This window comes from Dermacentor silvarum, chromosome 6, assembly GCF_013339745.2.
Source record: "Dermacentor silvarum isolate Dsil-2018 chromosome 6, BIME_Dsil_1.4, whole genome shotgun sequence".
NCBI classification, from domain to species: domain Eukaryota; kingdom Metazoa; phylum Arthropoda; class Arachnida; order Ixodida; family Ixodidae; genus Dermacentor; species Dermacentor silvarum.
The window spans coordinates 98,380,057-98,408,021 of NC_051159.1; the positions used below are offsets into that span (position 1 = coordinate 98,380,057).

Here is a 27,965-nt window from a genome sequence, read left to right on the forward strand (position 1 = left end):
GCCGGGCGTCTGTGCTGTTCCTCAGCTTCTCCAGTTATGTATATCCAGTCGCGCGTCGGCCCGTTGGTGTCAGCGGTATATTTATTCCTTTCCCCCACTGCCCGGCCTCCTGGAAGCGGTCAGAGCTGCTATTGCGAGCTGCGCGCGTTCTGGCGTGGCCGACGCTGTGTGTAGTGCGTAGCCGAGCCAAGGACGGGGGCCGTGCGCGAATCGGCGCCCGTCCGTCTTGCGGTGTGGCCGAAGGAGGCCAGCGAGCGAGAAAGGTGCAGCGGCGATCGGACACATATGCGTCGGTCTCTCTCTCTCTCTCGATCGTACGGCCCGCGACGTAGCTGATGGTCACCCACGCGTTTCGGATTCTCGCTGCCATGAAACAGCGGCCGAAATGGTGGTTGAGCTCGACCCTGGCGGACGAGCTGTTTGGCGGAAAGAAAAGGCGTTCAGTTTGGCTCACTGCCTTCCGGCCGTCCGGCCGTCCGTCGAGACTTGTCCCAGACGCTCAGCCTTTGCTTCGTCGGCGGAAGCTGTGCTGAAACGTGTTGGGTGACATTTAGCGCGTCTTCTTTTTTTTTTCTTTTTTTAGATGACTGATTGTTTTCCGGGTTAAATGCAGAGCTCCCAGTTCTACTCTATGCGTTCTTTCAGTGGTAACGCGCTTTGCTGGTTTTGTTAGTTCGTCATGCTAACTAACTTAAATACTAAATGGTTTGCAAAGACCTCGCACAAGCGGTCCTACTGTCTTTTCCTGTCGTTTATCTTGATTTAGTCGAGGTTTGTTCCGCTTTATTTCACTCCGTCCTCTTCTCCGCATTTATGTAGAAGCTTGGTCTCCGAGATCGGGCAGCGCGCACGGGCCTGAGCACATCCCCTGATCTCGGAGGCACGTTCGAAAGGCATGCAGCGTCCGAGACGCTTTTGGAAACCTGTAACTGCAACACGGACGGACACTGGCAAAAAGGAACTCCATTATAGGTTTACAAAATCGCCGTGCACCGCCTAGCCTCACCAGTATGCTTCTTGACCTTCGAGCTAATTGTTGTTTTTCTGGTTTAATAGACGCGTGAGCGTCACCGACGTTGTAAGAAATTGTTGCTGAGCCCTACGAAAATGACATTTGGATCGGCGAAGATCGAGTACCTGGCGATATTTACATTATTGCGGGCAACTGAGGATACGTGAGATGCTTCGCCGCAAACCAACAAACGTTGTGGCAAAGCTCATTAAAAAAAAAAAAAAAACATAGCTTGAGCTTAGAAAACGGAGCAATATAAAAGGGTAAATGCGGATGAGTTTCTGTTATGGTTGGTGCAACCTTTTTGCCTTCGTATTGGCACAGATGGAGTGAGGGAGAATATATTCAACTTGGCCTGCCTGAATGGGGAGGAGGTATATGGCTCACTTGCCGAAGTTCCACGGTACCTATACATACCACGCCTGGATCTGAACGTGTAGTCTTCGCCTTGAGCTCGTCTTACTATTACGAACTATAGTTGTTATAGTGTTCATGGTTGTGATAACTCAAACGGCTATCTTCTTTGTCGCAGCGCTCGCGTTTATCCTACGCTGCATGATGGGAGGGGGGTTAAGGCGTTAGAGGGGCTGCGGTGTTATATTGCTGCCAAGTTGCTGTCATTATGCTCGTAGACGTATACGAGGAAAGGGAAAATAATAATACAAATCTTCTCTGAAGCCGCGAGCAACGAGAGATGACTGGCAGGAGACGTGCCTCTGGCAACGTGTGCGCGAGTGCAATTAAAGCGAATGGACGCGTAGGTGCTTATCGCTTACGGCAAACGCGGCGCGTATACAACGGACAAGCGAGCTCCTCGCGCAGCGAACGCGCGTCTGATTCAACGCTGCTTGGCTCGTGTATGTATAGAACATTACATTCCTCTGCGTGCCTCCTTCGCCATATGGCGTTGGTCTTGGCTCGCGCGTCTGCATTTTTGGCTCGCGCCTGTCCGCCACGCTGCACGTCGCCGAAGTCGCCGAGAAATACCACGAGCGCCCACGAGTTTCTGTATGCGCTTCCGGCGCTTCAAGGACAGCGGCAACGCGTGGCTGTGTTTTTTCACTCATCGGTCTTTTTATCGCCTATTTATTTCGTTTGCCCGACTTCCTTCCTTCTTTCTCCGAGTTCGCTCGCTCCGATTTGCATTCTGGCTCTTCTCCTTCGAGCCGGAATGCGTGGCGTCGTCGTTAGACTTTTTTTTTTTCTTTTGTAAATCGGGTTAGTGTAGCGTATAGTAGCGTCTTCTATTCCGATCTCAGATGACTGCGTATAGTCAGGCGTCCGCTTGCCTCCGAGTTGTGCAACTGACGATTCTGCCGCCGAAACAGGAGACCCATTCGTCTGGAAGCAGTCCGCGAGCGACTTCAAACGTGACTCGGTGTAAACTTGTTGATTGTAATGGTATAGGCAACGCAGTAGTCAGCGCTGATGTCAGCCTTTGGCGGTGATGTCACGGCAGTACAACTCAGCGACGTGGCTTCGCTTCGGCCTGTTTCATGCGCTTGCTGCATCATGTACATGCGATGCGACACCGAAGCCCTCTATCGAAATGCGTAGTTTGATTCTCCCTGTAGTAAGCTCGCGCTCTTTCCTATTCGCCCTCCTCATTCCACCCCTCTTTGTCCATATTCGGTGGTCCGTTGGTGCACGCGTAGGCTCAGTTGTTGACGCAAACCAGTCTTCGCTTTAGACGAGTGGTATCCTCCAACCCGGAATTTCAGACCTGCCCGTCCTTCCTGTCCTACAGCTGACGTCAGACTTGAAAGCTGGCACTTCGGCCACGATGCACGGACCGACGCCGTAAATACACGAAAGCTGCCACCTAACTGGCGGAGGAGAACGCGGAAAGTGCTTTTAAAAGGTACAGCGCATTCATTACACACGACGTGACAGTGTGATAATCACTTGTTCGCGTCTCTTACTTCGGATATGAAACCTTGATATTAGTGGGCGGCTGTATTATTCATGAAGATCTGGTCGAAACATTTTCGTGCCAGAAAATGACGTTTCTTCGGGCAGGCGTCTTGAGCTTTCGTAAACTGGCAAAATCTAGTATACCTGGCATTATTGCGCTGATCATCATTACATCACTTCTCATCCGAGTCGCATCAGTAAACTTGCTTCGGTTTACTTTCTGCACCTGGAGAAGTATTTCTAGTCGAAGGAAATTGATTTTGGTGAAGCTGTAATTGACCTCATTACCATTCTGTGATTATAGGCGGACAATATTCTCTCTTGCACTGATTAAACTTGTTTGTTTTGCATTAAAATATCAGCATAACAAGATGCATCATACCGTACCAGGTTGAAAGCGGCTGCGATGCAAGTTTCAGGGGTTGTTTGGTCCGGTTTCAGCTGCGGACTCCGGTGAAATGTAATCCATGGTTAATTTCCTCAGCTTTTTTTTTTCTTTTTCAGCGGAGCTAATTTTCTGTTTTGGATTGTTTTTGTAGATAGATAGATAGATAGATAGATAGATAGATAGATAGATAGATAGATAGATAGATAGATAGATAGATAGATTTTTATTCTCGCCAAGCAGAAGCCTTCTGTTGTCGCGCGCGGCGCTTCCGCGTAGATGAGAAATAGCAAAACACGTACTCGCATACCAAACCGATTTTCGCGTTTTAACCAAAGCAACATAGGTTGCGAAATCGGCGGGCACGCACCGCGGCCGTTTCCGAGGAATTAAAGGAATACCAAAAACGTGGTGGCTTCTCTGCACACCGAGCCGGCGCGTTTTGCGAGAACCCAGTAATGGCTAGCACTTGCATACTGAAAAGGTATCCGCATTAACGTAACCGTATGCTTAACCAGACGGGCGCACGCGCCGTAATTGACCGGGGCTAAAACGCGACTGCTTCTGCAGTCGTCGAGTTATAGACGGAAGAAAAATTAAACGTAAAAGGCACGCGCCTGTACAGTGAAACTGTCTGAAGCGCCATGCTGAAGGCGCGGCGAACGAAGAAGAAGAAGCGACTGAAGTGAACGGAGCGCCATATATATAGCTGCTGGAACAGACCAAGAAGGCGAAGCCTGCATAATGCAGCTGCAATGCAACAAGTGTGAGGGCGCTATGCAAAACAGCAAGAAGAGGAGGCAGTCAGTGCAGAACGTATCGCTGCCGGTTAGAGATAAAGAGAGAGAGAGAGAGATCAAGAAGATGGAGAAACATGACGCAGTTTGTGTCTGTGAAGTAGCAGCAGCACGTGCTGAGCAGCCCCCCGGTAGGTAGGTATAGGAGGAGGTGTGCCTCGCGCTTGGAGCAAGCCGAAGGGGGCGCCGTCAGCCCCGAGGCGCGCGGTCGACCTCGCCGGGGCACCTGTCCGACGGGTTCCATTTTCCGGTTCTCTTCTCCTTTCCGAGGGCGGCGTAGCGCGTCACTGCAGCAGCAAGCAGTGCGCGCGCGCGAGCGACCGGGCGCGAGCAAGCGAACGAGGGACGCGGCCGTGCTCTGCATGCGCAATGGGGACACAGGAGGGGAGGCTGGTTGCTGCTGCTGCACCGGCCGATCGAGGGAGGAGGAGGAGGAGCTGACGCCGATGCAGTGCGACAGCGAGGGCCGCGATTGCGCCAGGCGGTGAACGCAAGGGGGCTTCGGAACTTGTCGGGAAGGCAGTGCCGTCTGCTGGCCGTAGCCTGCACTCGTATGTCAGCAGTGGTACTGACGACGATGCCAGTGTCCATCTTGCCCTGTGCCTCTGGTTCAGCGGTGTTTCCGTAGTGTAAACCTACGTACGGTATGGCAAAATAAAACTGCGAAATAAGCAAATACATAAATACGGCTCGATACAGGGACAAACGCAGTGAACACTGCGTGAAAGGAAAAATCATAATCACGAGAGTAGCACGAAGCCTAAAAGGGAACGGAACCCATGCGGGTTTCTCTGAAAGAAAGCTTCGCATTTGACGAAAAATGTGTGCCGGTCCAGGGATCGAACCCCGGACCTACTACTTTCCGGGGCGTTCGCTCTACCAACTGATTTGCCATGCAGTGGACAATTGTCTGCGCCTCCTGCGCTGGTTTATTCCTTTGAAACTTCACCACTGTCAACATACTGTACGCTTTGCATGGGATGCGTAATCATTGTTTGCGTGTGTAGTTCGCAAGCGGAATCACAACAACCTTAAACGGAGTTTTATTTAAGCGTTTCTCTTAGCTCGCGTTGAATGATGACTACTTGCGGAAGGAGCACAGTGGACCTGGAATCGGCTGGTATGCAACAGCACTCGAATGACTGAGGAATTTGTAGTCTTAATTTCGAAATGCATAATGACCTCTTGTAGGGCTTTCCGAAGCCAAATGTAAATGAGTAAATTCGCCAGTTTGTCTTTTAAAAGCGTTTCCACGGGGGCTGGGGTCACGGCAGAAACCTGACTCTACTTGGGTGAACAAAAGGCTTGTGTTATGCATGACATCGCGAAGTTTCTGCATCAACTTTGCGCGACTTCGCAACACGACACGACAACAGGCCGACGTTGTAGCAAGAATAAAATGCTTATACCATGTGTATAGGCTACAGCGGTTAATACTGTTCAGCAGAGTACATGTACGTGCACCTGTCCGCCACTGCGCTTCGCTAGAAGCCATCTTCAGCGCGTATACGCAGTAATCGGCAATTAACAGACAGAGTGGCCATGCACTTGTCCTTCCTCAACACTTTTCAGTGGAAATATTTCCGTCTTTCCAAATATCCGCGCTCGTTACCGCCGATAGCTCACCGGAGCTCCTGTTTCAAGATGTTTTGCAACCAATTTTAGAGAAACACCAATGTTTTTTCCCAACGTTTGCTAATAGCTACAGCGTGTAGATAAGAGAGCGGAGGGGGCTATTCTGTAAGTGTCCACCTAGTCGACATTTTCTTTTCCTCTGCTGCTCAAGTGCTAATTGGCTGAAGGCTCCTGTCTCCTTCTGACGCCTACCCCAGCCCAGTCAAGCAGAACTTCAGCAGCAGACGAATTGGACATGTCCGCTAGATGGGCATTTACAGAATACCCCATCTCCCCCCGCTGTAGGCCGGACACCACGGGCGCAAAGTGTAGAGGATTGGGCTTGTTGGTACTCAACTGATTAATTAGTTCTTATGCGCAACATATAATTGTCCGAACATACCTGGCTCCCTGCACGGGTTCCTAAATTTGCTATCCTGTGTAAGAGCTGGCGTATTGAGGGAACTAAACAAAGAAATGGTAAACAGAATCTTGCCCTGTTTCCCTCTGGAACGTGGCCTGAGGCTGTGACGCGTGTGCCCTCGACATTGAGGGCATAAACGTCAGAAAAAATGATAAGAAACAATAATAACAGTAAACTGGAGGGCAACTCGGGAAAAGGAAAGAGAAGCAAGGGAGCAAGCAGAAGCGCCGCTGCGTGCCCCCGAAATTGGCACTCGGTGGTGGAGGTGCGTTCAGGAGGGGGCGTCCTTCTCTGGGGCAGATGTTGGAGGACCTCGCTGATAGAGACGTCTCATTCGAGACGATGGCAGCAGCGCTCCTTCTTCTTCTCCTCTAACGACGGCCGTTCGGCCTTGCCCTTACATTTCCCCCTCTCATCCAAATGGATTCTGCCACCCCCCTCCTCCCTCCCTCCCCAACATCACCGCACCTCCCATGCATGGGCTTCAATCTCGTGCTTTTTTTCCCGGAGCGTATGTCATTAGAGGGCGACCTGCGCGCAAGAAAGCTGGCAGAATTTAGTGGTGGTGGTGGGGGTATAGTCAGCGTCGGGAGGAGGCCTCGGCCTACCCTGCCCCGGCCTACCCCCCGCGCACATGCCCCGCGATCTACCCCGCTGCTGAGGGGAGGAGGGGACAGGCACCACCGATCTTGAGGCGGCGGCAGCTGGCTGCGGGCGCGCTCTAGACTAGTCGAAGAGACGTCGTCGCTCTCCTGATGCCCGCGCGCTCCCCCGGTGGTGGTGGAACGGGCGGATCCCGCCGTGTTCCACCGTGATTACTTTTTACCCACCTCACGAGCGCGGGCTTTCTCGGACCCCCACTCTCGGTGTGCTGCGGGCTTCCAGGAGCGACCTTGATGAAGCACGTTGCCCCCCCACCCCCTCTACTTGGCTGCTGTGATCTCGGAGGTAGTGAAGGTGCTTCACTCTCCCCTTCCCCACCTCCAAGGGGCACAGCCGTTGCCTGAAACAATGCCTACCGGCTTGGCTGCGAATTCTTCCTCCTCTCCTATACCCTTGGGGCGAAATTAAATGCTCGGCTCGAGGGTGTTGATCGGCGTCCTGGCAGGTGCATCCCTCATCGCGGGCAGGCGCGTTTTTTTGTCTTATTTTCGCGCGTTTCTACCGTTCCCGCCATTTATAATTCGACGCGCGCCGCTTTTGTCTTCTCCGTCTCAGTGCGCGCCCGAGTAGCGACCGGGAATTGCGTTTTGACACGTCTTCTGATTGAAAAGGCGCACACTGGGATTGGTGTCGGTACGACATGAACTCGCCGAGGTGTCTTGCCGAGCAGGTCTGCTTGTCGTCTCAGGCTGGCTTCTTATTCAGCCCGCGGCGTCTGTGACCCTCGAAGCCAGGACCACCCACCGGGTCTGCCGAGTGCACGAGTGTTTATACAGGAGAACGTTTCCTTTATTATAGCCAAGCTGGCAATCAAGGTGATGCCATACTTAAGTGCGCCATTATGCCGTCCGCTGTGCCTTTTTTTTTCTATTCATCTATTTCCTGGAGCGAGTTGGAATATGCAAATGCCAGCAGGGCGTGTCATACCGTCAACAAGCTTCTCTTGTGATACACCGCCAGTCTGGCACTATTTTGTAATTTGAACCACGGACAAGCCTTCGATTTCACGCTGTGGCTGTCCAACGTTCTTACGAAGTCATCGAGGGACAGAGAGCGAGATCTTTAGCGGCAGGAAGATATAACAGAGAATGCCTGATTGCGTCGCACGTGCTTGAGGCGAAATGCATTGACGTTCCGTGCAACATTTTCTCACAAAAGCCTATCTTAAGGTCGGCTGGGAAAATCTGTGGAGAACAGCAATGCACTTCGTCGGTGATTTTGGGGAGGGAAAACTAGTGATAGACTCACGTTTGCTTTTAAATGGACATGTACTGACCTGACCGTCTTGAACACCGCCGCGAACTGTGCGTACATCACATTTGCCTCTAGCCTCACCGCCCGTATGTTCTGCTCACCGCTCGTATGTTCTGTCTCTCTCGCAGTTCTGGCCGTGCTGCTGGCGGCGCGGTCGAGCAGGAGCACGCCCCTGGAACCCGAAGGGCGGGACGTAGTCGAGGGTGAGAGCCTGCGGCTCTCGTGCCACTTCAACCCGGCGCTGGCGAGCCGCAACCTGCTCTACTACTGGTTCCGCACCAACCGGCATGGCAAGGACAACGCGGCCATCAGCGGTAGCGCGCTGGACTCGCATTACAGCGTCGAGTACTACCCGGCCGAGGGCCGCTACGACCTGCTCATCTCGCGCGCCCAGTACGACAAGGACAACGGCCACTTCGAGTGCAAGCTCAAGGAAGGCGGCAGCGGCGCCGACGTGCACAACGCTGCGTACGAGGTGACCGTGCTCATCGCGCCGGGCGAGCCGCGCATCACGCCGTCGAGCCCGACGGCGCGTGAGGCCGAGCCCCTGGCGCTGACGTGCGCGAGCGAGGGTGGCAGCCCGGACCCCGATGTCGAGTGGTTCCGCGGCGACGAACGGCTGCCATCGGCGCTGACCCGGGGCGGCGCCCGGGACCGGCCGACGGCCGCGGTGCTGACGCTGACTCCCGGACGCGAGGACGACGGCGCCGAGTTCCGCTGCCGCGTCACCAACCGCGCCATGCCGCAGGGAAGCGCCTACGAGGCGCGCACCACCATCCGCGTCCACTGTGAGTCGCTGGTCGCTGGCTACTCTGCTCTGCACGAAAGTCTTCCCCCCCCCTCTCTCTCTCTCTTTCTTGGGGACTGCATGCAAGAAATGCCCCAACATTTGCAGGCGCTGAGAACACCCTGCAAACTCCCTTTGTGGGAGTATACGTGCTCGTCCAGTAGTCAACTCCTTTCTAGTCCATTTTGCGTACTCGCGGATGGGGTTGGGTTTAGCTGTACTTGGGCACAAGCAGAGTGAACATACTGCACTGAGTCCGTAAACACTAAAAAAAGAAAAAAAAAAAACGGTTTACAAATCAGGCTGTCTCTTTTTATTGAAGGCAGTGTGCGTTATTACCTTCATTTAATCAAGTTCGTTTTTGATCCTTTCATGCTGTTATCTGTATGCACACACCTGCACAATTGCACCATGTGCCACATGTATGTAAATCACCAAGCACAGGACATTCTTATAACGTCTGTAACAGTGGTTTCACAGACAGTTGCAGTGATTACCCCAAGTAAATCAGATTACACTGCAACACAGGAAGTACTTAGCATGTCAGACTTTATTTAGTTAATGCACATTCAAATGTGTAGAAAGAATGCCCACCTGTTTTTTGTTCACTTGGCACTGTTGTACTTGTTAGGTGCTTTTATGCATTTGCACATTATAATAATAAAAATTGTCTTCTTTTGCACAGATGCACCCAAGATCACGGTTGGCCCTTACAACCCATTGAACGTCATGGTGGGCTCTGATGCCACGTTGACTTGCTCTGTGCTGGCCAATCCTCCTGTGCGGTCTGTGCGGTGGATGAAGCGAGGCCAGCTGCTGTCAAATACGTACAATCACACAATTCCATCTGTGACTCCTGAAGACAGTGGTGACTATGCCTGTGTCGCTGACAATGGAATCCTGCAACCTTCACAAGCAGAGTTGCATCTTAGTGTGCTGTGTGAGTATTTGTGCCACTTTCTCAGCATATTTATGCAGAAACATGGCACAGAGGAAGTTTCTTATGTATGGAAAACTACCTGGCACTAGGTCGTGAATAAGGATGCTGCACTGTGTACCCCTGCAGTTGTTACTGTATAGTCAGTTTCAGACATGTTGTTGTGATCAATAAATATACAGGAGCAAGGTAATAATATTTGAAGAAATTGCTGCTGATTCATGTGCTAGCTATTTCTCACCTTGTCTGTAGCATCTGCCACCATAAATGCATTTTAAATACACCTGATTCCTCTTTGTAACATTTTAGTCTATTTTCTTATGTAGATTGTTTGGATACATCCTTGTGACCTTCGAGTAGTATCTGTTTATTGCATAGATTTTCTATCATCTTCATCCAATATTTACAGATGTTAATGTAGGAGCTGATAGATTATTCATGAAGGTGTCGAACTTCAGCAAAAGTGCGGAGCCTTTGCGTACATTGAGAAGAAATGTGACTGTTCTTTGTATTTCACTTCTTTGATTTAGTTGGGCCTGGTAGTGGTAAAGTTCATTATGGTCAGTTGTTCAACTGAATAGCTGTGTGACAATTCTTTTTTACCGGAATTTGTCATACTTTACGCACTCCTGCATTCCATTACCTTGTTGTACGACATGTCTTTGATACACTGCCTCTTTTCTTTATTCCCACAGATGGACCCCGCGTGAATGTGCTACCGGAGCAGGAAGCTGCACAAGGAGAAAACGTGGCCATCAAGTGTAATGTTGCCTCTAACCCCGAACCACACTCCATCTTGTGGACCAAGCAAGGAGATGGCCAGTTCGCACTCCAGGGAGACACACTACGTTTGGACCGAGTCACTGCTGAGGACGCCGGCACCTACATATGCCAGGCCACGGTCATCATGCGACCTTCTGCTACTGCCATCCATACAGAGGTGGTCGGCAACGACTCGGTTGTGTTGCACGTGCGACGTAAGTGAAAACTAACAACAGATTTTTCATTTTGAAATCATGAATGCAGTTCTCATTTTGAGTATATTGAAGAATACAGTTCTCATTCTGACACGTAATGTCATAAAGAGAAAATATTTTAAATCACCCTTTTTTATTTCTCAGGTTGCCTGGTTGACATTTTAATATTAAGCCGTAATTTTAAAAAGTTATCTCGCAGGACATTTGCGAGATTAGCAGCGATGTCCCTATTGATATGCTCTATGCTTTGCTTTCTAGAAAGCAAAGTTTTTTTCAGGCATACGTTGGTGGCAAGCTTGATTTTCATCTCACCAATACACTATATACATTGCTGCTGGACAGTGAAATGCCGTTGTCAACACAGGTGACACACTGCACAAACATTCAGAAGTGTCGCAAACTAATCCCCCTTTTAGGTAACCTTAGCACCGCCTCCATGTGGCATCAATTTGAGACTAGCATATAAAGCTTGAACAAACTGCAGGATTTCTAAATCACTGTGCTTTTGTCTGTTCAAGTAAAATATAAAAACAAATCACTCAGATGTGTTGTATTGTTTACTTTGCAGACAAACCTGGAGAGGCAGAGATCACTCCTCAGGGCCCCACAGCTGTGGCCGGCCGCCCTTTTGTGCTAACGTGTGGTGCCCGCCCTCCCGGCTGGCCACGTCCGGAGTACCGCTGGTGGCGTGAGGGACAGGAGCACATTGACCTCGGCCACCGGTCCAACCACAGCTTCCTCTCAGTGCATAGCAGCCATGAGGGACGGTACTTTTGCCAGCCACACAATGCACTGGGAAAGGGATCCATTGCGTCAGTCTACTTGGCAGTCAATGGTGAGAACTACTTTTCAGGCCTTTCTTCTTTCTTTAGGCTGTATTTCCGCTCTTCCAGCTAGCTGGGTAGAGATGGATGTGGGTTTCTTTTCTTTTTCCCAAACTGTTAAACTAGCCCTTTTAGCATCAGCAGATATACAGGCTTTTATGTTTAGTGCATTTTATGATACATAAGATGTCTTTCTGTTAACCTCATCACTGTCAAGTTTCAAGGTAGCACTTTATCGTTGCAGTGCGTAATAGTAACAGTTATGAAGATTTTCGTTGTATCATATTGTCTCGAAATTCTGGTTGCTGTGATGGCTGTAATTGAAGTATGTACTAAATTGGCATCACTGATTAGAGGCATTTTTAAATTTCAATTGGCTTTGTTGAAACGAACAGTATGCAAACTGACATTTTTCCTCTCTTTTGAAAATTTGCAGAAGCGGCTACTATTGTGGTGCCTCTGAGGCCCCAAATCATCCGCAAAGCGGGAGACCAGAGCCAGTCAGTCACTTGCCGTGCCCGTGGAAAGCCCAAGCCGCAAGTGCATTGGACTCACCGAGACAAGGAACTACAGATGAGCCCCGAGTCTGGCTTTGAAATCAAGACTATCGAGAACATTGAGGACAATGAGGTCTTCTCAGTTCAAAGCACACTGACATTTCAGCGACCTCTCACCCCCGAAGACCGAGGAAAATATGCCTGCCTATTCGACAATGGCTTTGGTGGCTGCTGCCAAATCAGAGATGATGCTTAGGATTGAACGTGAGTTCTTCTCTTGACTAGTGGTGTTCTATGTTAGTGGTCATGTGTAATTAGCATTACCGGTCAGCCCACTTGATTAGTATGATAATTCAGTTCTTGTTGGTTTTGCTTATAACATGGTTAACTCTCATTTAATACATGCTGCAAACACACAACGCAGCTCATCTCGAACCGGGTCATGTTTGGACTTTGTATTCACTAACAACAATGTATGCGTACTGGCCCACTGCATGTCGTTCGCGACCTACTTCTCCGATCATAAACAACACCTGAGCGTTTTTTGATAACTATGTACAACATTTAAATAATTAAATTACTACTATTCATATACTTAGTTACCATCTTCACTCATATTTAGGGACTCCTATCGAGACACTCCTCCAACTTGCACTGTGACTGTGCTACATGTGTCGCGCAGGCCTGTGGTATTTTTGTGCAAGGGATTTAAAATGTAGAGGTGTTATTCTAAGATAACAGAAAGCATTTTTTTACCATTGCGCATGAAAGACTCACGGATTTTGTGTCCCGCAGACCCTCCTCAAGTGAGGCACACCTACAATCGAGTAGCCTTCGACCCCGGCGACATGGCTGTGCTGCGTTGCCAGATGCAGGCCTACCCCGAGCCAACTTTTGAATGGGTCTTCAAGGGTCGCATCCTCGAACGCTACGCCAACTATGCCACTAACGTGACTGATGATGGAGATGACCTCTACACCGGTGCCTTGTCAGTGGCAGACGTCAAAGAAAGTGACTACGGCGACTACACCTGCCGTGCCTGGAACCAGGTCGGGGATGTTCAGCGAACAATACTCAAGCTCGTCAAGAAGAGTGAGTAGATTGTGTTGGCTTTCAGTTGGCGTTCGATAGATTCGATGAGCTACATTGCATCCCAAAAGTTTGAATACGTGCATTGCGCTGCTTAGATTTTTGCGTGCAAGCACGTGTGATTCTGCGAGGAATGTACTCTGCAGCCAGGGAGGGTAAACTGTTCCTTGCAAACCACACATGACTCCTCTCTGGTCTGCCTTGTGGCTGGTGGCTGACAACTCATTGAACCAGTCACTATCTGTTACTATTTAAATGTGTGCAACATTGCGCTAGCTTTTGCTGAAATAGGCAGTTTTGCATGTGAATCATATGCATCATATGCAAAGAAAGACTACTTTGAGTAATTTCGTGATATTTGTGCTACTCTTCATTAAATGATAATTTGTGTTCTCTCATACACAATATAGTTCACCGTGGAATGGTATTTTGCACTTAACTTGTCCCTCAATTTTTCTTTGCATAGTGTATACAGATAGCTCTTGTTCTGATGCAGTGTGCGTATTCTGCCTGTTGCAGGTGCACCTGACCAACCGGGACGTCTTGTGGCTGTGAGCAGCGATTCTGACAAGGTCACATTGCAGTGGACTGAAGGGTTCAATGGTGGTTTCAGCAACACAGAATTTGTCGTCACTTACTCCAATGTTGCCAGTGGACAGACAAAGAATGAGTCCTGCCGATCTCACAACCCTTGCACTATAACTGGTGAGGAAGAAAAGTTTCACACTTGTATAGTTAAGTTTATAATATGTCAAACTCTAATTTTTGCTTGAATTATTTCACGTTTGAGTGGTAGAAAGTTGAAGCAGAAAATTATGTCCAGAACAGCGCAGCAATTTATAATGTCAAGTCAAATTTACAAGTGAAGTACATTTAAGCTTTTTTCTACAGAAGTTTAGTCACCTCGAGTACACATGCACAAAGCTAACAAAAATTTTTTCAAGCAAGTTTGTCATTCTGAAGTCAGCACATCCTGCTATAAAGTGATCTCTGGCTGATTGCCCAGTGAGTGCACAAGATTACAGTATGAAATCCTCTATTTGAGCCATAGTTCTATTTCTCATTACTTTATGGATGTATTTACATTGGATATCTTTGGCTGTGGATTCCATATCACTTGAGTGCTTTTTTGCCTGAGGAGGCACCAAGTTTGAATAAACAGAAAGTGTAGCATGAACGAAGCAGTTTTGCAATGCATTATAAAACCTAGCTGGTCGGTTAAATTTTAAGATTTGCTTGGATATCCAGTTGGAGTTATAAATTATCCATGTTTAATTTTGCGCATTTACTATATTTCTTCCCTGTATTGTGTCTCTCTTACAACAATACCTATCTTGTAGTACACTTGAAATCTTCCATATATGCTGTAAATTTTTCTAATTTTGTAATTGCATTATGTCTTCCAGGTTTGGAGCCCAAGTCAGAGTATGTAATGAAGGTTGTGGCTGTTAATGCAAGGGGATTCAGCTCATACTCTGAAGAGATTACAGTGCAAACAAAGGTTAACCTCAAGGGTAAGTGTCAGAGGCATTTGTCATCTCTCACTGTACTTGCACATTGCAAGGTCATTCACTGACTAAACAGTTTGTACTGTTCATGTTTTGTGTGTTAGTTTAGTGAGTGTTTGTTGCAGGTGCTTCTTTTCTGCAACTTATTAAATAGACAAGTTGTGCTTGTGTATGCTGATGGGAACTTGTGTCTTGTTGCCATGTTTAGCTTGTACAATCTGAAATCTGAAGATAGACTGACAAGACCGAGTTATAACTAGCCACATTGGTGTTCTTTACCCGCTACAGTTGATTTCCGTTAATTTGACCCTGAAGGGACCGGCGGGTCGAATTGAGCACGATGCAGAAAAGATGCCAAAACACACCGCTGATTCATTTGGCAGTAGTTGCCCGATTCTAACACGCCCCCGCATCAAACGCGCACCTACTTTACATGTGTCCAAAGTAGAACCCTAACGCAGAAATGACATTAAGGCTCCTAAACAAAGTAGAAGTCTAATGTGCACCCATTTTTTAGCAAGATATATTGTTGCACGATAGCGACCGGTTTTCTAAAGTCAGCTTTGCCACACTGTTTCAGTTAGCTTTGCCGCAATACGTGCATGTTGTGAGGTAAAGCGTACGAACGTTGCGAAGGCGGTTTTGCGTTCTTGTCTGATTGCATTGCATTATCAATTTCCGGCCCAAATTTTCTTTAAAAAAAGAAATGGATGTGTTAAAATCGGGTAAGTACCGTAATAAGACATTGTGAGCTACGGTTATTGCTTGAAAATCTTCGTAGGGAAAATCCTTTCTTGAAATCCTTCCGAAAATGGGCGTTTTCGATGATCGATGAAGTGTGTTCAAAGCATTCACTGCCCTCTAAGCTTTGCCGAAACAGACACTGCCACTAAAGGGGTCGCTGTCGGGGTCAGGTGCGTGTGTGCTGACTTGTAAACTTAGAATCATCTGGCAAAAGTTAAATTTAGGATCGAAATAATTAAAGTTTGAGCTCATAGAAATGCATGGGCGCAGGCAAGGATCTTCGGCCGAGATCGGATTAACCAAAAAACCGAGTTAACTGGTGTCGAATTAACAGAAATCTACTGTACTACTTTTTATGCAGTTTCTTATTTTAAAAAAACATGAAAAAAAAACAAACATGTAGCTGCACTCATGCATGGTCATTATCTTGAAACTTCGTGTAACAGAAAAGCTGAAGCTCGGAAAAACTCGCACTGTGATGCGTCTTGTTCACAGCACAATTCATTTCCATAGTATTTATTTAGTTTCCATGACTGCCAGTGCAGTTCAGCTCACTGTCGAAATTCTTTCCACTTCTACTGAGAAAAGGATCTATTGGTGTTGCAGATTTACAATTCATATGCATATTTTACAATTCAAGACACGTTTGTCTCATTAAAACTGTTTTGTGTGTCATATTGAGTTGAGTCATTTGGTCACTCTTTCTGTGTCCCTGCTTGGGCTAATCATGTAAATTTTCCCACGCTTTTTCAGACATGCCGCGACCAATGTCTGCCCAATACGACCAAGAGACGGGCCGCGTGTACTTCACCGTCGAACTCAACACAGAGCGGCTTTTGGCGAGGGTCGAAGGTCGCGCCCGTGGCCAGGAGCAGTGGATGCCCCTGGCTGAGGTGGAAGTAGACCGTCCCCAGATTTCTCTGGAAGTTGCCAATGCCGCCGCCCTCGTGGACATCCGTGTGCTGCTCTGCCTTCAGAGCAATGCTTCATGGTGTGGAGATGAGCGTCTGGCTGAACCATTTGACGGTGAGTGGGAGCTTGCGATAAAGTTTATATATCCATAAAGCTTGGCCTTACAACCTCGAATTCAGAGTCGTAAACTGTATTTCTGGGCGAAGCAAGCAGAGCAGAACCTTCTCTCTGAGAAGTTGTGTGGCCAGACTGGGGCAACAATCCCACATTTTTGCAGTGGCCACACCCCTGTGAACTTTTGCCACTGATTATATTTGGTACTGTTGCTGCAATCTGTTATAGTGAAGTCATATCTGACACACAAAAATGCCTTCATTAGATATCCAACATTTGTTTTAAGCATATATTTGTTACATGCCAATATCGGCAAGAAACGTTTTAGAGCAAGCACAGCAAGAGGTTGCACGGCCAGATTAGGCAACAATTCCAGATTGTTGTGGTGACCACACTATCGTAAGCTTTTGGCACGGATATTGGTACAGTTGAACATTGCTATAATGAAGTCACATCTAACATGAAAATACATTTAATATATATCCAATATTTGTTATAAGTATATATTCATGGCATACCAATATTGGCGAGAAACATTTATATAAATTATATTACATTTAGTTTGTTATATCAAGGTTCAGTCTGTATATTGCTTATGCACATTGCCCAGAAAACAGACACAAAGGATAAGAAATGTGTTTTGTAGTGTTATCATTAGCAGATCCGATCAGTTCAAGAAACCATGCAGAATGTGAAGGCAGAATCATTGTGAATGTAATTGTAATGTGAGTACGAAAAACGGGGCTGGTGCTAGTTTAGGTGCAAAGTCACTATAAATCTGTGCACGCTTATCCTCAAGAGCTGTCCCATGTGGCTTGATCGTGGCACCCTTCAGAGGCCTCCATTTTAACATTTCAAACACTCGAAATACGCATTTTCACATAATTTCATGACAGGCACACTAAATCTGGATTTGCAATTGCTCATACTTGCACTTGGCTTTCTTTCACCCTGTATTTTGAGTATCCCATATTGTGCATCAAAATGTATTGCTGATAATGAGTGGTGGAATGAACTGATTGAACATAGCACTGTTTAATCAATGAACACATTGCACGTGTTTGTCATATTTGCACTTGACTTTCTCACCCTGCACTTTGACTGTTCCATATTGTAGACAAAAACGTGTTGCTGATAATGAATGGTGGAATGAACTGATTTGTTTGAACCAAACACGCTGTTGCAAATTCACTTTGTTTTTCGGCCCTTGCAGAGTTTTCCATGACTACGGAGGGCAGTCTACATCCAGTGGGTGCCCCTGTGACCATAAAGACCATGAATGTTGTTATCATCGTTGCTGTGGCTGCGGGACTGTTCTTCCTCCTTGTGGTTGTGTTTGTGTGCTGCTGCTGGAAGAGAAAAGCCAGCAAAGGTGAGTCAATGATGTGTATTACATGAGAGAGAGAGGGGGAAAGCTCATAACATGTTCACCATAGGAGCTCTTTCTTCAAATATGCTCCATTGACTCCCTGGAGTGTTACTAGTGGTCTGCAGTACACCGAAAGACATTCCTCGTGTCTGTTGCAAATATATTGTACAATAATGTTTGCGGGCCTGTTAACTTTGCAAAATGATATAGCTTCCACTCTACAGGAAAGACCTGCATTGTCATGGACATTTGGAATCTGAAAAAGAAAGTGAAATGAGAACAAAATTGAAAATCATGGTTAATCAAAACTTTAAAATATCCATTTACTATTCATCACAGAAGGAGAATAATTACAACTTTATATGAAAATCGATCAACTAGACATCTCGTATTTCTTTGTGTTCACGCTTCGGTCACCCCATTTCTATCTATTTGGAGGTTTCTATTTGGTCACCCCAAATGGTTGCCCATTTTATGCCACATGCAGAATTACTTGTAATGAGCCTCTAGTTACCTATGACACCATGAACATCTTCAACACGTGAAAGCTAGCGTAATTTGGTGAACGATGCATCTCTGATCTGTTACAGTGTGTTGGTGGATAAGAGGAAAGGGAGGTGGATTTGGGCAATAGTACTGGTATGACCCACCTTAACTGACTGCATGCTGGGCATATATTTAATCAGTACCATAGAGATAAGCATTGAAATACGTTTTGTGAACAATAGCGAATTGGTAGTTCATTATGATTAGGAATAAACTGAAAAAAATAACAAATATGGTGCACTTTGCTGTGTAGCTGTTACGAAACTTTTTTTAAGGCACTCGAAAGGTGACCAGCTTCTGATGTGGGCAAATTTCCTTTTAGTTTGTTTGTACTGTATATATCGCAGTTCATTAATGTCGTTTCCTTTGTTACATTGCAGTAAACAAGAAGGATTATGAATCAGAAGTCCAAAAGTAAGTTTGCTATTTACTTTGCATGCTTTCTTATTCATGGTGGTTCCAAAATGGTCACAATTTTATAACGGCTATGCAAAATACTGTAATTTGTTCTCTTTGTTATTTTATTATAGTACTTTGATATGCTTCCATACACATATTAAATCATTGATTTTCCTGGCCTTCTGTGGAACTCTGACATGCCATTGTGATGTTAAAAAAAATTAAATTCTGGGGTTTTACGTGCCAAAACCACGATCTGATTATGAGGCACGCCGTAGTGGGGGACTCCGGAAATTTGGACCACCTGGGGTGCACCTAAATCTAAGTACACGGGGGTTTTTGCATTTTGGCCATTGTGATGTAAACATCAGCATGAACTCATTGTGATGACCTTTGATGGTGCAATATTTCCCAAAATTGTGTGGCATTCTCATTTTGATGTCCCCATCTGATAGGTGGCTAATACATAATACTTTGTATTTTAAAATGAGAGCATGATTTTATCAGCAGTCAAACTGGCATGTTACGTACTTGGTGAAATATGCCTTGATGTGCCATATTTTCTAGTGTATAAGTCACACCCTTGTATCAGACGCACTACCCTCCCGCCCACTAAACTGCCATTTTTACGAACAAGTTGATATATAACATGCACATCTTATACAAAGGTACATACTATGCAATGAGATACTAACGGGTTCGCGTGCATGTAACTTTGTTGCAAGAAGCCATACTTACCCGATTCTGACGCACTCACCTCCTACGCGCCGCTGATTACCAGAGATTTAGGCAACCCAAGAAAAAGATGTCACACCATTTTCTGTATGATAAAAATGAAAGTGCTTTATTTACGTGGAGTGAATGTTGTCTAGGAGAAGCCATCTTCTGACGTGCTGTCGAAGACAAACATTTTATATATATGACACACTGCCAAACATTTTTGAAAAAAGCATGTCTTATACACTGGGAAATATGGCATTTTCATATTTTAGTCTTATTTTATATGCTTATTGGATATTATTTTTGTTTTAATGCAGGCCTGCAATTTTTTTATTATTTTTTTATTTTTGAGACTGTCTTAATTGCCACCGGAGCAGTATGGTTAGCAAAGATAGCTGGTCATTATTACTATTAATAAAGATTATAGCCCATTTCTAATGGCTTGCAGATGACTTTTTGCTGAGTTGTAGCAGTCCCAACTGCTTATGGCAATTATCGAAATAGGATGAAAAGTCACTCAAGCTAGCAGGTGTCATTTGAAAAACTTTGCCTGTGTCACTGTTAATTCTAGTTGCCAGGGAGTTGCTTTTGTTCATACGAGTTGTCTTTGATGCATTACAGTGCGAGACCAAAGGTTATCAGCGGACCTTATTATCATGAAGATGCGGGCAAGGGGCTGGACACCAATGTTGACGACATGAGCAAGCACACCATCTATGCTGGCAGCATTGGTAGCTCCCCACACATGACCAATGGACATGCTGGAAACCAGATAACGTCCAATGGTAAGAGAGCACACAAAAGCTTGCACGTTTTCGTTCTTTCGAATTGTCCGTCACATTCTTGTAGTTCACAGTGTGGCAATTGGTTCAGAACCTTTGTTTGGCTTTGAAGCTGCTAGTTCACTTACTTAATTGTCCTTGTGAAACGGGAAAATTTCGCAATTTCCTATTATCTCAATGTTTCCTCAACATTTGACCTGTGAATGGTTATTTTGCTACTTTACCTAAGCATTATTGTATAATACATGCACCTTCTAATTTGCATGCCAGTTGCATCAGCTTGGGTTTGCTATACTGTACTATACTATATTAGTGACAGCTGCCTTGAGTGACTGCCTGAGGCATTGTTTTCGGCATCAGGGAGTATCTGTACACATCCCGTTAACAGGGATGTGATTTGTGTACTTTGCGACACAATGTGCTACTGTATATTGATGTCGAAATTGGCATAGCGGTGCAGAACCAAGGGATGGGATATCTGTAGCATAACCTGGTATTGCAGGAACACAAGCCTTTAGCAGCTGAGACTTGTGAATGCAAGATTAGCATTAGCAAATGTATGGGCTGTTGAAATCTACATGGGCTATTAATGAAGAAGGCAACCAATGGGTCTGCAAGAAGACAACATTTTTGGATTTTAGGAGGACTGCTTGCGTAATGCTAATTGAAACCGTGAAAATGAGTGCCACTTTTTGGAAATATAGTGAACAGATACGAAATGAATGAAATAAAGCCGTAGTTGCTGTCTTAAGCACTGAATACATGGTATGATTCGGTTTTCAATCCGACATGCTGCTCTGTATGCTTCTGGGCGTGTGGCATACGACAATTCAAGACACATGGGACGAGCGTCCAAACGAGCAAGCGGTGTGTAGGCTCAGCCCAGATCTAATGCCCCGGCTCGGAAGACATACGCTCGGAAGATTTCATATCCTCATTAAGAAGTGCAAGACAATCAACTTTGCACCATGCTGCTTTGTTTTACGTGTACATTGTCAATACAAGCATCATTGCGAAAGCGAAAAACGCTACACAACGGTGCGCTGTCCACTGACGGTTCTGCTGACAGCCATTCATAGGGCTGGTAGGCCTAGCTCGCCGGACACCGTAGCCAACGGCCCTTGCTATCCAGCCCGAGCTTGTCAAAGAGTAATTATTTTTGCCAACACGATTAAAATTTGTAGACTCATGTTGCACGTAGTTAAATACAAGTGGTTTTCTTGATGCCATCGATGTGAAGAGCACACATGGAAGTCAAGAGAGCAGCCTCGCTGATATGGTTGGTGTGTGCTGTCCACTTGTGAAATGCCCTCGCATCAGGGCTCCCGATCTTGCCAGTGGCTCAGTACAAGGCACTGCTTTGCAGAACAGGCGCACTTTCGAGATAACTTTATTCAAATAGTAACTATTTCATGCCAAAATCAAATTGCACCCGATTTTTGTGATGACATGAGCGGTGGTACAGCAAACTAGTGTCAGTCGTGCCGTCATTGGCTGTGGCCAAATGACAGTGCGGTTGCCGGACGACTCGAATGACGAAAATATGCCAAGTTTGTCACATGGAGAGCATCTTATCCAGCTCTAGAGGACAACAAAATGCTTCAAAATTGGCTTCCAGTTAGGCACACCAAATGCTACATTGCACGCCAGGTCGTACCATGTGGCTCCTACTTTAGTGCTGCTCACTGTCTTGCCCCTCTACTTCAGCCTTATGAAGCCTTGTGCTTAAATCGCCCCTCCTGTCTTTATGTCCTTCCCTTTCTGTGTTTGTGTTTTTGGCTCTAAATTCGTTATTATTTAATAAGCATGTTTGTGCATCGCAGGTATGCTTTACGGATCAGCAGACATGTTGGATGGAGTGCACAGTGGCAATGGTAGTGATGGTGCCGGCGATCTCTGGGTAAAGGGAGGCCAGGGAGAGATGTCTACTCCTCCGGAAACATCGTACCAGCCCTACGATGCCCGCATGCCATCTGGGTACTACTACCCAGATGATTACCAAGGCCTTAACGAGGACGTCATGAACCTCAAGAACAGGGAACATTTGCGTGAGTGTCCAGATTCTCTCAGACATCTCTTTCATAGCCATGTGTGAAATTAATGGCGTAGTACCAAAATATGTTGCTCTATTTAAGAGACAGTCTAGTGCTACTGACTTTCGCACTACCTTTGCAGAAAATATATATGTGTAACAATGTGAATATCTGTCACCTATCAGATGCAGTGCTGTCTGCTTTAATGACAAATGGTTGTCATTAATAGTTGTCAAAAGGTTTTCTCTACTAGATGATATATTCAACATGCACACTGTCAACCCTGATACAGCTAGTCTGTAACAGTTATGGTGAAGATCTTCGTGGGACTTTTAAATGTTGGTGCAAGAAGATTGCACTGCTCAGCAAACACATTTTGACTTTTGAAGAATTATTTTTGGGAGCAGTGGGAATCTGTTGGAATAAAATAGTGAATGGTGCTGATAGTACAGTCTGGAATTGTTACAAACAGAGGTATACAAAACTTCTGGTTGTGGTCGGACAAAGATTATGGAAGCTGCTTCTAATTTCCGCCTACCTGTTGGCTTCACCTTTCAGACTCCCCCTACTATGACGTTAGCGGACTTCCAGATCCCTATGCCACCATGGGCGACGAAGACAAGAACCCACAGATCTCATTGTCCTTTGATGAAAGCCTCGAATCCGGCTACTCCACTCCGAACTCTAGGAACCGACGCATTGTGCGGGAAATAATCGTGTGAGCATCCACGCAACTTGGAGGATTGTTCTGTTGCATTTGAACAGCTGTGGACACACAGGAGTGCCTGCAGAGTTGGCTGTGTGGCTGTTAGCATCTGACAGACTCTGACCACAATGTGCCTGGAAAACAATACAGTGTGTGTGCGTGTGTGTGTGTGCATGTTGCTGCACGATGAAAGAAACTGGCCGTCGGCAGCAGGTGTGCTTCGAGAGTCAAAGCAGAAAGAATGGAGCCAACTGTGCTGAGGCAACCTAGTGGTGTTAGCGTCTTCAGTACATCTAGAAACCAGCTCCTAAGGATCAGCCTTCAAGCTTCAACGCCTCCAAGTGTGCAGTGCTAGCAACGGAAACACAAGTGCAAGAACAATCGGCGGCGGCTCGTGATGGGCTTTGCCCACTCGCAGCAAGTTCGCAATTGTTGAGTTTGAGAGAGCGGCCACATCTAGCGTCTTCGATGAATGTAGAAATCGGCCCGTGAGAATCATACTTCAACACTTCAAATGTGTAGCGCTAGGGACAGAAACACAAGTGCAAGAACATTTGGCGGCAACTCGTGATGGGCTTTGCCCATTCACAGCATGTTCGCAATTGTTGAGTCTGACAGAACAGCCACATCTGTGCTGTCGCGAACCCATTTTTGGCACAAGTGGCAATGTGCACCGCACAGTGGCTGCAAGAAACTGATGTTAAAGCTCTGGCAGTGCCTCTTTTGCTCCTTGTGTTTTTGCTCAAAGTGAGTGTTATTCGTGCCTTGGGTGTCAATTTTGTTTTCTAGTTGCTTGCTCTTCATTGACAGGTTTTTATTATGATATTTAGGGTGCTGCATTAGGAGAGATATGCCACCACAGTGCTTGTGTAAGACATTTTTATGGGGGCCAAACTTCTTGCCACTTGGCTCTTGTTGGCTTGTGCTGGATGCTTTTTTTTAAACTAAGGTAGAAAGATTGTTACTACACTCATGCTCAGTGGAAGCACGCGAAACTCTTGAGTAGCTCAAGCTGTTAACATTTTTTATTGTAACTTGAAAGTAATCACTGAAGGGCCATGATCTGGCATCATCTTGCTTACTCTAGCCATCTTCATTCTGCAGTTGTTTTCTAACCGATACAGCAAAAACATATTTACCCATTGTTTGCTATTGTAAAAAGAAGTGAGCCTGATGTTAAGGCTGCTACTTCATTATACTTGCCGAACTGCTCCACGAACGATTGTTTACAGTAGTATTAAAGCTTTAAGTGGTGCTCACTTGCTTGCTACTGGAACGCTTTTGTCTGTTGTGTTCATGTTCATTCATAGCAGGCAAGCAGTTGGAATCTTGCTTCATCTGGTTCATTTATTCGGTCATCATCAGAGGACTAATACCAGCATCAGTTTTCAAGTCTTTCGAAGTGTGCCACATGGCTAGATTGCTTACATTTATTAAAAAATCATGAGTAACAGAATGGCGTGTGTGCAGTGTACAGGTTGGGCTGTCATTTATTGTCATTCTCGACCACGGCACACTGTCTACGCATGATGTCATCTTGCCTATGAAACCAACTAGCTTTAATTATGAGGGTCTAATTAGCAATAAATAGTTTTCAGTAGTTGCACCTTCACCAGCTGCATCATTTGGTAAGCAATGTGGTCTTAACTTACTAACTACTCAAATTTAAGTGATAAATTACTGATGACAGAGGCGACTGTTTTCACTGCAAATGACATTAGTCTCTAGTACTAAATGGTGTGCCAAGTTGGACTTGGTTAGTTTTCTTCTCTGAGATGAAAATGTTAGGTGATAAAAATCTGTGCTTGCCATCACAAGTACCCTTCTGCATGAAATAACGCCACATTCTGCCTTATTCAAACAGCTGCTCCTTTATCATAAGCATTGCATCGCAATTCGCAGTACCATAATGACTACGCAGGCATATTGAGCTCATAGTGGTTGGTACAAGTTAATTACCTGTTGCAGAGGACTGCAGCAAAACTCCAGGGGAAAAGATCTCAAAGTGCACATGATTGTCTAGTGCACAAGGTTCTAAGTGAATTTTTATGAACTTGCCAGACTTGCCTATAAATCTTGCCCAACACCTTGTTTTGCACAAGAAAGATCCTTCGTACTGCACATGACAAAACATGCCTGCTCATGCTGTCTCTGTTACTGACATAAAATTGCATCATTAGTATATAAAATGTTTATACCTTGTTCTGTGGCCCTTCTAGGTACCTAATTTATCAGTGTGTTCTTGTTATTTCCTCACAATATTGATTGAAAACATGCACTAGAAATGGTAAACTACTTAACATCCTGTTGCAATTAAGACTGTGTTCATTTCAATTTGTTCCTTTTGATGGCCTGTCTTCAATAACGTTGAGTCACATATAGGTACTACTGGTCACAATATGGACAGCACCAAGGTAACAGTGACAGTCTTGTTCATCTCATTCTAATGTGGGCTTTATTTCAAAGCTGTTGCATGTTCAACAAATGCTGTCAGAGTATTTCAGTACTCATCTAATATTGGTGTACAGAGCTTCAGCAGTACACCTAGTACTGTTACGATGTTTCATGCTCTGATGCTGTTGCAATGTGGTAATGCTCATTTTCTCTGGTGCTATTCGGTTTCTTGGTAGTGTTCAAATCCTTGTCAGCTGTACATCACGATGGCACTAGCCATTTGAAAGGCTCTGCTATTGCTTCGACCTTTTCTTTTTCTGTGTGTACTTTTGTACATAATCATTCTTTTTTTATTATTAATAATATTTTTTGGGGTCGTTTTAACCAACTCGAGGGGGGAGCGTCGCTGTTTTTATGTGTGTCAACGTTTACATTTTTTATCTTTACTCTTGTCTCTCATCATTGCCCGTGTGTAAGGTACAAAATGGGTATATTGGGGAGCGTTTCAGAAGAAAAGCACTTCCTGAAAAAAAAGTGCAAAGCCATGTATTTTCGTGATCATCTGCCCCACCCACAGACCATGATGAACTACTTAAACAGAACCAGTACCGTTCATTGTAAAAAGGACATAATGAGACTTTGAGAAATGGTGATATAATTATATCCACCTGTTTTACTTTATAGACGGCTTACATAGTGAGGCATGTTCCCTTTGTCCCTCCCTGCCTTATACAATTTGCACAGTTATACTTTATTTGCTAGGCGTTCTCTGGGCATACATTTAGAAATTTGAGAAAGCTTTCATGAACATTTGTGAAAATCTATGTCACGAGTACACTGAAAGAATTCAGTTTATGCCCCTGCATGGTGTTGCATTGGTTTTATTCTTGCCAATTAGTGCCAAATATCGGCAGTAATGAACACTTTTTGCCATGTGATTTATGCAGAAAGATATTGTGTTAAGGTCTATCTTAAAGCATAGATTATAGCACTTTCACAGTGAATGATACACCTAACTTGTTCATGGTGTACTTCTGAAAGGCTTGCAGTAATTCTCTAGATACTCAGACATTTGATTGAAATTTAGAATATATTGACTTGTGAAGCCATAAAAAATCTTGAAAAAGCTCATATTTTGAGTTTTCAAGCTCGCAGTACAGATACTCTTTCATATACATGTGGCAGCAGGACAACTAAAGTAAGTTTTCACTCTTTTCAACCATTATCTTTCATGTATAATTTTGTAATGTAATGCATTTCTTGCCACCAAATGAGGTGCACGAACTTGTTGCTTCCAAACCCGAATGTGGGGACTCTGCAGTGCCTTATAATATTTAAGCTGTGCATCTCTTCCCGTTTTTGTGAATGCATGGACAAGCGGAGCAGTCTGTACTAGAGTGCCTTTGTTCCTCGCCGCAGTTGTGAAGTTTCCACAACACAATGTATTTCACTGTAAATAAACATGTCATGCTTTGTGAAGCTCAACTGGGCCAGTTCACTTGTACTGACAGAGTGCCGTCAGACTCGCCAGAATTCTTCTTGTAAATCCAGTAGCTCAATTTACCCGAAGAAGAATTCTGGCAATCGCTTGGCAGGCACTTATAACTACTGTCATGACATCTTCCTTAAATAAATTACAATAATAGTACCTGTTTGTACCAACCAGTTTCGGTTCCGGTAACCAGAAGCTTGATGCATCAGGATGTCATCTATACACTGGCTCATTTGGTATGGCGACATTGCTCATAAGACAAGTGCTGTATACGTTTATTCTGGCAGCGCTCGCATGTGACAGCTGCAGCAGTCGTAGCCAGAAGAAACAGGTACAGAACTAATTTATTTTGTGAGCAGTGTAGTCATACCTAGCCTTATTGCTACATGGCGTCAGCACATTTTGCCCCATGTAACGACATCACAATAATGTCGACGAAGCCAAGTCCGGTGTTTCGATAACAACTTTAGTATCAGATTAAAACAGAAGTGTTTCCCAACCTTCATACTTCCTAAGTGTGATCCTTTTGAGTGCAAAAAGGAAGTCGTAGAGTTTCTACAAAATCAAAAATTTATTTCAGCACTTCTTTGATGCTTTTTTTTCTTTTTTATATATTTTCCTTTCACTTTAAGGAGGGGAGGGGGAAATGCAGTCAACCTTCGCGTTTCCCTGGTTAATTGTTCTCCTTATTTTGAGTTGCCTCAAATCAGCAGCAGGTCGCAGCGTTTTCGCATAGTATTTTCTTTGTGGAATGCCGAGAACAAGGCAGGGCAGTGACCATTACGTGTACATGTGAATGCATGTGCAGGGCAGAATAACATGTTTGGATGGTTTCAGCGTGCATTTGTACACGATAGGTGATTGTTGCAGAATGAACTAGATTTTTTAATACATTGAATTCCGCATTCTTTTCAGATAATTATCCGTTGAGTCATGCACTTACTGTTGGAGCATTGCTATCAATTTATTTAAGGGTTGGGGCAGGGTGAAATGGGCCCTGTGCTGGTAGGTGTATACTTCATGCAAGTACAAATGTAGTCGGAAAATGAAGCGCGGTAATCCAATCTTTGCT

At 45.5% G+C, this 27,965-nt stretch overlaps 1 protein-coding gene across 1 annotated transcript in view; it reads left to right on the plus strand.

Moving 5' to 3' along the window:
* Positions 1-26,886, plus strand: part of LOC119455741 (protein turtle homolog B-like) — a 144,026-nt gene extending 117,140 nt beyond the window's left edge. The window contains 15 exon segments of the mRNA XM_037717172.2: positions 8,192-8,851; positions 9,536-9,790; positions 10,483-10,764; positions 11,333-11,599; positions 12,025-12,311; positions 12,313-12,349; positions 12,881-13,177; positions 13,694-13,879; positions 14,581-14,688; positions 16,180-16,452; positions 17,666-17,824; positions 18,748-18,781; positions 20,108-20,271; positions 22,092-22,316; positions 22,860-26,886. Of these exon segments, the coding sequence (XP_037573100.1) occupies positions 8,192-8,851; positions 9,536-9,790; positions 10,483-10,764; positions 11,333-11,599; positions 12,025-12,311; positions 12,313-12,349; positions 12,881-13,177; positions 13,694-13,879; positions 14,581-14,688; positions 16,180-16,452; positions 17,666-17,824; positions 18,748-18,781; positions 20,108-20,271; positions 22,092-22,316; positions 22,860-23,023 (3,398 nt within the window). The 3' untranslated portion in view covers positions 23,024-26,886.
* The last annotated feature ends 1,079 nt before the right edge of the window (positions 26,887-27,965 follow it).